This window comes from Plectropomus leopardus, chromosome 11, assembly GCF_026936395.1.
Source record: "Plectropomus leopardus strain MGB_pleo_1.0 chromosome 11, ASM2693639v1, whole genome shotgun sequence".
In the NCBI taxonomy this organism is placed as follows: Eukaryota; Metazoa; Chordata; class Actinopteri; order Perciformes; family Serranidae; genus Plectropomus; species Plectropomus leopardus.
The window spans coordinates 29,510,152-29,518,200 of NC_142186.1; the positions used below are offsets into that span (position 1 = coordinate 29,510,152).

At 38.3% G+C, this 8,049-nt stretch overlaps 1 protein-coding gene across 1 annotated transcript; it reads right to left on the bottom strand.

Annotated features, from left to right (window-relative positions):
- Window positions 1–552: 552 nt before the first annotated feature.
- Window positions 553–5,693, bottom strand: ino80c (INO80 complex subunit C). The gene is made up of 5 exons (XM_088084554.1): window positions 5,412–5,693; window positions 3,491–3,607; window positions 3,159–3,270; window positions 2,116–2,183; window positions 553–2,020 (listed from the first exon to the last, which is right to left on the bottom strand). Exons 1-5 carry the CDS (start codon window positions 5,577–5,579, stop codon window positions 1,889–1,891), a joined length of 597 nt encoding a protein of 198 aa, XP_087940680.1. The 5' UTR covers window positions 5,580–5,693; the 3' UTR covers window positions 553–1,888.
- Between the last annotated feature and the right edge of the window lie 2,356 nt (window positions 5,694–8,049).

Sequence of the window (8,049 nt, forward strand, 5' to 3'; positions counted from 1 at the left end):
CTGTTGCGATCTGTGTTCACAGGGCCTGTGCAAACAAAGCCTCAAGAAAGAACCGCAGAAGTTGAGAAAGTATTGGCATGTGCGTCTCCTCATCTCATCAGGTAAGGACTCTCAGCGGTGCTCACAGTGTAAAGCTCACAGGTCCATTTTTACGCAGGGTTCTCGTACTTTTCAAAAGACCGTGGCGGTGCCTTTATTCTTAGTTTCTGCATAATAGGGATCATTCACGTGAGAAATACACTGGTCCTCGTTCATCAGGTTTGTGAAAAATAGCGTAAAATATACCATGGAATAATCCTGGATGCCTGCCATGTGTGATTAATGAGACATCTACAGTCAACCAGTCGGAGAGCAAATCATACATCAAATGCAGCTGTGGAATTAGAGCCATGTGGAACCAATTCTACATTTACATATGGCGCGTGTGAAATTAGGCCTGCTCAGTGGCTCCTGGCTTATTAAGAGGCAGACTTGGCCCAGCTACATTTGCATAGGTTACATACATGCAGGCTACAGCATGAAACAGAGGAGCCAAGAAACGGCTGCAGCAGGTGTGGATGAGTCATGTCAGACATAGTGGAATTTATTTTATACCGATGTCCAACAAATGTGGTTAAAGGTTGTATTGTATGGAGGTTGAAACAAATATCACCCTGAGAAAACTGATATTACACAAAGAAACAGAGGCTTAAAACAGACAACAAATTTTGAATTTACGCCACTAAAAGCAGATGTTTAACCACAAGGGGGCGTTCAGCAGCACCTTGGCCAGTACTGCTTGTATTCAATACTTGAGAACAACTTTATGTTCCCAGGGATTTAGTAAAAGTAAATAAACACAAAGCTCTCAAACTTGCCAACACTTATTGGGAAAATATCACTGAAGATGCTGGGAAATGTATCTGAACAAATAAGCAAAGTAATATTCTGTTGTTGACTTTTGAATCGGGTTTATAAACACTTTTTTGTCCAGTTCATTGGACATTCTCAGATAGTTACATTATAATATCCAGCTACTGACAGAAATGTCTAACCAATAGAAGAAGAGATCACTCTGCGTTTTTTGTTTATATTATTTTGAATGAGAAAAAAAAATAAATTTCACATTTGTTGCATTTTTTGTCACTTTAATAGGGCTGGGTTTCAGCAGAGTATTGTGTGGTACTGAAACATCTCCAAACGAATCCTGCATTTGATCCTTTTTCTTCCGGGGATCTGAACCTGGACTGTCCTGAACCCCCCCCCCAGCAGCTAAGCAAACTATCTGTTACTGCCATCTCTAGAGCAGCTGCGTCTAACATCTGGCAACGAGTCATTAACCAGGTCCCCAAAAAACTCACATGGATACCTAAACAGCTTGACTCTGCCGTTTCGTGGAAGGTTATCAGCTGAGGATTATTGTCACAATTTCACTACACGGAACATTATTCCATAAATTTTTCCAAAACTTTCAATGATTTGAAAAATGCGGTTGTGAAATTCCATGACTTTTGCAGATTTTTCGTGACTGTGGTACCCCTGCATGCAGCCTGTGGTGTGGTGAAGTCGTATGTTTTGTGTATTTGTACACATGTATGGCTATACTACACGGCCCTGCACTCGCATCATGGTTATTAAATGAAATGGTGTCTGTATCACTTTAGGGGGACTTACATTAGTACTGGTAACGCAGTTTCTTGCACAATACCAAGCTCAACAATTATGATTCAGGTTGCCTTCTTTAAAAACATCAGTGACATGTTTAGCAGATGCCGCTCTGTGAGCTGCGGCTGTCCTTCACACTGTGTGTCCTCTCTGTGAGCAGCCTGCGCTCTCAAACAGCTTCCTGCACTGACGCAAGTTCAGTTCTGGTTTGAACCAGTTTCAGGTTTCTGGACTCGCTCGGCTGTCACGGTACGATGCAAGTCGCCTTTCGGAGCGCCAGGTAGCCGGTAACAACATCGGTGGGGAGGAGACGGATGTAGGAGAACTCCTCAGAGGACGTGAAGCGCAGCTTTGTCTGAGGGTCTGTGTAATTTGCCTGAGGAGAGACGGGAGTTTTCAGTGTGTGCTTTTGATTGTAAAACATTATTTTGTGTGATGTACAATGAGGATTTTAGCCAATGGTTAACTCACAGGAAGTCCAGAGATGTCGGAGTATTTCTTGGTTGGCTTCAGAGAGGGAGGGGCGTCAATGTTGTAGTCTGTCAACACAGAAAGGTCTTGAGCTACTGACTGAAGTGTATTTCGCTGATCTAGAGGCTGTCTGTGCCGTACAAAGATTGATGTTACATGAACAGAGAAACAGAAAAAAGACGCTTTTGCTCAAGAGGCAGAAACCCTCCGGAGCGTCCGTGGTCTGCAGTGACTTTGGCATTGTTTCTGTGGAGCTGGCTCATAACTTTAACACATTATGTACATCACGATGTAATACAGTAAGGTTCTGGTTGTTTCCTGTCTTTCTGTAAAACCAGGTTGAATATTAGTGTGATACATGAACAGATACTAAAGAAGTACTTCAGGCTTGTAAGTTGGCCGTTTATTAAAACTAGGATGTCTATGCAGTAGAGAGACACAAATACTTTTGAAACTGGAGCTACATGACCAGAGGAAACGGAGGAGAAGGACTGGTATTCGCTTTTGCTGAGGAGGTAGAAAACCTACACCTACCAGAATGCACTGCACAACAACAGACCAGTTAACACTTCTGCTGGTGAGCGCTGTAATGCGAGCTTGTTCGTTAGGAAAAAATGGCAGTCGGCTGGTATCAAATGATCTATATTACATGTAAGCAATATGCTAAAATAAGCTTCTGCAAACATTTTAGGCAAAAAAATATGCAACTCAGCAATGAGCTTTGACATACAGTTTACTGTAAAGAACCTTCGAAGTCTCTTTTTGCCTGAAGAATTACACTAAATTAACCTGAAAATGAATTTAAAATGCATTTAAATAAGAATTCATCTTCAGATCAAACTTTATGAAAGTCACTTTATGAAATAGTAATATGTTCTTTTGCTTTAAAACGTTTTTTGCACACCTTGAAAAATATTCATAAAACAAAATAATTCAAGTCAAGAGCACTGCAGTTACAATACAGAAACAGATCCTACTTGTTTAGAAATAAAAAAAAAAAAGTAAAACACGCCATGGTGAAAAATAAAGACACATAAACTCACAGCTGGGATCATTGAGCTTCCAGGGTAAAGTCCGCTCCAGAGCCAGAATCTGTTTGAGATTCTTCCAGGTCCTGTTCTTTTTACCTGCTGCTGCTCCACCGATCCCCGAATGCTGCCCGGAGATTACGAGAGGGGTAAAAAAGGGAGAGAAACTGAGTGAAAAACGACAGAAGCAGATAAACTTAAAACCTACATCGACTCTCTAGTATAGTATATTGATATTTTTATATATTTTTATATATTTTTATATATTTTTTCTGTACACACAGCTGCTGTGACAAGTTAATTTCCCACAAGTGGGATAAATAAACGTGTCTAAGTCTAAGTCTCACCATAAACGTGGGGTCTTTGAACGATGGAGGCTTTGCTGTGGACTCTGTGACGGCGGCTGGGACGCAGTCGACTGTTCCCGCCGGCTTCACCTCAGTAACCGACTCCGCCGCTGTTATCTGATGAAACATGAAAGACGAGACCGCTTCAGACAAACAGTAGTCACATTAGATTTTAAGCTACTTGTTTTACATGTGTTTTGAAGGTAAACAAAGTCTAGTTTTGGCTGAGCACACTCTGTCATGACTCTGTTATGAGGCTGATAGTTTTGGACACTGTGTTTATGTGCTGCTTCTGCCTTCAGATCTGAAAAAACTGCTTCATTGATCGAATAGTTGATTAACAGAGAATCAACCTGTAACAGCTATAACAACCTGTAACAACCTGTAACAACTATAACAACCTGGAACTATAACAACCTGTAACAACTATAACAACCTGTAACTATAACAACCTGTAACAACTATAACAACCTGTAACAACTATAACAACCTGTAACAACTATAACAACCTGTAACAACTATAACAACCTGTAACAACTATAACAACCTGTAACTATAACAACCTGTAACAACTATAACAACCTGTAACAACTATAACAACCTGTAACTATAACAACCTGTAACAACTATAACAACCTGTAACTATAACAACCTGTAACTATAACAACCTGTAACTATTTGGATAATTGATCGATCATTTAAAGGTCAGTGTTGGATTTAGGGGGATATACTGGCAAAAATAGACTATAAGTTGGGTTTTTTTCAGTGTATAATCACCTGAAAGTAAAAATCTTCATGTTTTAGTTACTTTAAAATTAGCTTTTTATATCTACATAGGGAGCAGGTATTCGTCTATGTTGCGCCGTCATGTCTCTACAGTAGCCCAGAACGGACAAACCAAACACTGGATTTAACTGGTTTTAATGACATGCTGCATTCATTTTAAAGAGGAGGAGACCTCCGCTGATAATTCGGCTCCTGGTAAAATCCTCCGGACCATTGACAGCTGGTTACAATCTGATAACCTCACTATTAGATACCACGAAATCCTTCAGCTGCTCTTTTGTGCAGTGGTAGAAGAAGTATTAAGATCCTTTACTTCAGTAAAAATACTAATACATTATAAAAATAAGTAAAAGTGGGTAAATGCGGGAGTAAGTACTTAAAGTATTAAAAGTGCCGAATGCAGAAAAATCTAAATAAATAAATAAATAAAATAATAAAAAATTAAGAATAGATAAACACCATAAAAAAATGACCTCAAAATTATTACAAACAACATTATGTGATTAAAACACTCAAACCAAAACCACAATAAAAAATATTTTTAAAAAAAGAAAGAATATTAACTTAAAAACTTAAACGTTTATTAAAATAGTTCTGTCAATCAACTGATTGATTAATCAACTTACCATTGAAGCTGTACCTGTGTGAACTGTAATTTACATTCATAACAAAACAACACAATTTATACATGTTCATGTTTTTATGCAGAATCTTAATCTGTAAACTAACTAATCTGTAACTAAAGCATTCAGATAAATGTAGTGAAGTAAAAAGTTTTATGTTTCCCTGTTAAATGTAGTGGAGTAAATGTATAAAGTGGCACGTAGAGAAAATACTCAAGTAAAGCACCTCAAATATGTACTTAAGTACAACATTGGAGTAGCCTCAGCAACGCTAAACATTCACCCACCTTTCAAATGTTGCATTTGCTCCTTTTCTTTGTCTTTTTTTTCAATGAATGAAGAAAATATTCTGCAGATTTATTCAGTGATGGAAATAATGTTTATAACCTCAGTTTTAGGAAATGCGCACATTTCATTTGTGCAGTACAGCCGATCAAACACAGTCCCTACATCACACACTACATCACAGTTTGATGAGTTTCACCGTGTCGCTGATAAAATGACCTGATCACCTGTGTTGCTGGAGTCGCCGTCAGTTTCTTCTTCTTGCCGCCGCTGCTCCCGGTGACCTGCTGCCCGGCAGACACCGCCGGACTACCGGGACGCTTCTTCCCCCGGAGAGCGGCGGAGCTGGCGGCTGCCGGCTGAGCTCTGACGGTGACGGGGAGCTGGGATGCCATTTGTTGTGAGCAAAGTGGTTTTAAAACACGATGTAAATACTTCTTTCGCTCTCCGCACTTAGCATTAGCTGTCCAACCATCACATTGTAAACACTACTTAACCCGGATGTGGAATCTTTGCACTTCCGGGCTCAAATTTAGAACTCCTTCACAATAATAATAATAATAATAATAATAATAATAATAATAATAATAATAATAATAATAATAATGAAAAAGTATTTCTAAATAACTAATCATGTAATTCGTTTTTTTATATAACGGTAACTACAATGATACATAATAGTAATAATAATAAACTTTATTACAGATTCAATGGTCCAGACAAGAGCAAGACAATACATACAAAAGATATAAAAGACACATAGAAGTGCCATACACAACATATTCACAATGCAATAAGATCACTTAATAAAAATAAATAAATAAATAAATAAATAATAATAAATAAATAAATAATCCCCAACACAATATGTACAGATTACTTAAAAAACAATTAAAAAAGTCAATGACCACAGAGGAGACTACTATACCAACCCTTCCATATCCTGGACATATAGTGTGTAGTGCTCAATTTGATGCTTGTCAAAGCCATGATTATACAGTTCTCTGAGTTGTTCAGCCGACCTATAAATTTATACATCAAATTTCTCAACGAGGTTTGCAGTGTATTAAGACCTGCAGACACGAACATCTCGCTGGCGCTACACCAACGTGGTCTCAACAGAATTCTCAAAGCATCATTGTAAGCTACCTGAAGTTTACGCAGGCTTGCTTTGCTGTAATTAGACCACAAATGGGCAGTATAGAGAGGAGTGCAGTGTGCTCTGAACAAAGCCACCTTCACTCTGTCTGTACATGCACCAAACCTGCGAAGCAAACTGTTTGCTTGAGCATATAGAGAACGACATTGCCTGTAAATGTCCTGGTCATCCTTCAACTGATCTGTAATGAGATGCCCAAGATACTTAACTTGGCTCATACATCTCAAGTTATTACCTGCCAATTTGAAGGTAGGAAACATTAGACATTTGTCCTCCTTTGTTCTGCAGATCATGACCACACTCTTATCTGTAATGAATTTCATGTCATGGACAATACCATAATCAGAGCAGCACTGCAGGGACTGAAGACCACAAGGTCATCCGCATACATAATATGATTGACTAAAGTATTGCCTATCATACACCCAGTGTTACAGGTGTTTAGGCAGATAGAAAGGTCATCAACATACAGATTAAAGAGAATTGGAGAGAAAATTCCCCCTTGTCTGACCCCAAAAGGGGCAGAGACATGCCAATACATAAAATTGGTTTTATGTTTGTTGTTTAACTCTGGTGGATGAAGTACCTTAGAGACAGAATTTTGAGAATGATTACTTTTATTTTTTTTTAACATGTACACCATCTTAAACATGGAGTGTACATTACAATAGAAGAAAAACGAGGTCCTCTCCACAACTTCAAGGATTTCAGGAAAACCTTTGACCTCCAGGGCAGACACACTGCACTTGACAGCTGGTTTACAGCAGTTAGCAGCCAGAATGACGGATGACAGCACATCAAGTCACTGATGACCAGACGAATAGTAATAATAGGAATATTCATTATTTTAGTGAACAAAATAATTAAAAGATCAACCTTTCAATCCATTTACTTGTCATGTGAAATCATAAGAATGTGATTTGTGTAAATAACTGACAGAAAAATACATATGTCATTTTACTGATGTGATTATATGTTAGAATCTACAATCTATGCAAATATAACTCACATTAAAACTACAAACATTGCAAAATAACAAAAACAGAGCTCTCCAGGTTTACCTTAATCTTTGGCAAGTTCAGCAAACAGCGTTTGGTTTTATATCCAAGGTAACCAATGTACAAGAAAAGTTTAGGATACAGTGTTATGAACAAGTAGTTTGTCCTGATTGTGTGCATATTGCATGCAACAGTACATACTTTGTGAGGGCAGTACCTACTAAAAGTAAAAAGTGTACAATTTGGGGTGCAGCTGCAGACATAGATATTGAGAGACAGATGGGAGTCTGGAAATACTCTGGAATTTTTCACAACCAGATGATCAACAATGTACTTTTGTAAGGTTGAAGAATGACATTTTTATTATAATTTCATATCCAGTAAACAGCACTTGGATGTCATATACATGATAAAACATGCAGAAATCATTATTGTTTTATTTTTTTTACATTTTTTATTAATTATTAAATCCAATTTTATGCAACAATGACCCTAAACTGTGCATATTTGTGAATGGGAGGAAACCGGAGAACCCGGAGTAAACCCATGCATACACGGAGAGAACATGCAAACTCTACACAGAGAGAGAACCAGAGTACGAACTGGTCATCCCTCTGTGCGGCTACAGTGCTAACCACTGCGCCACCGTGCAGCCCTGTGAAACCACCTGTGAATAAGTCAGTGTTTCCCACATAATTTAAATTTACC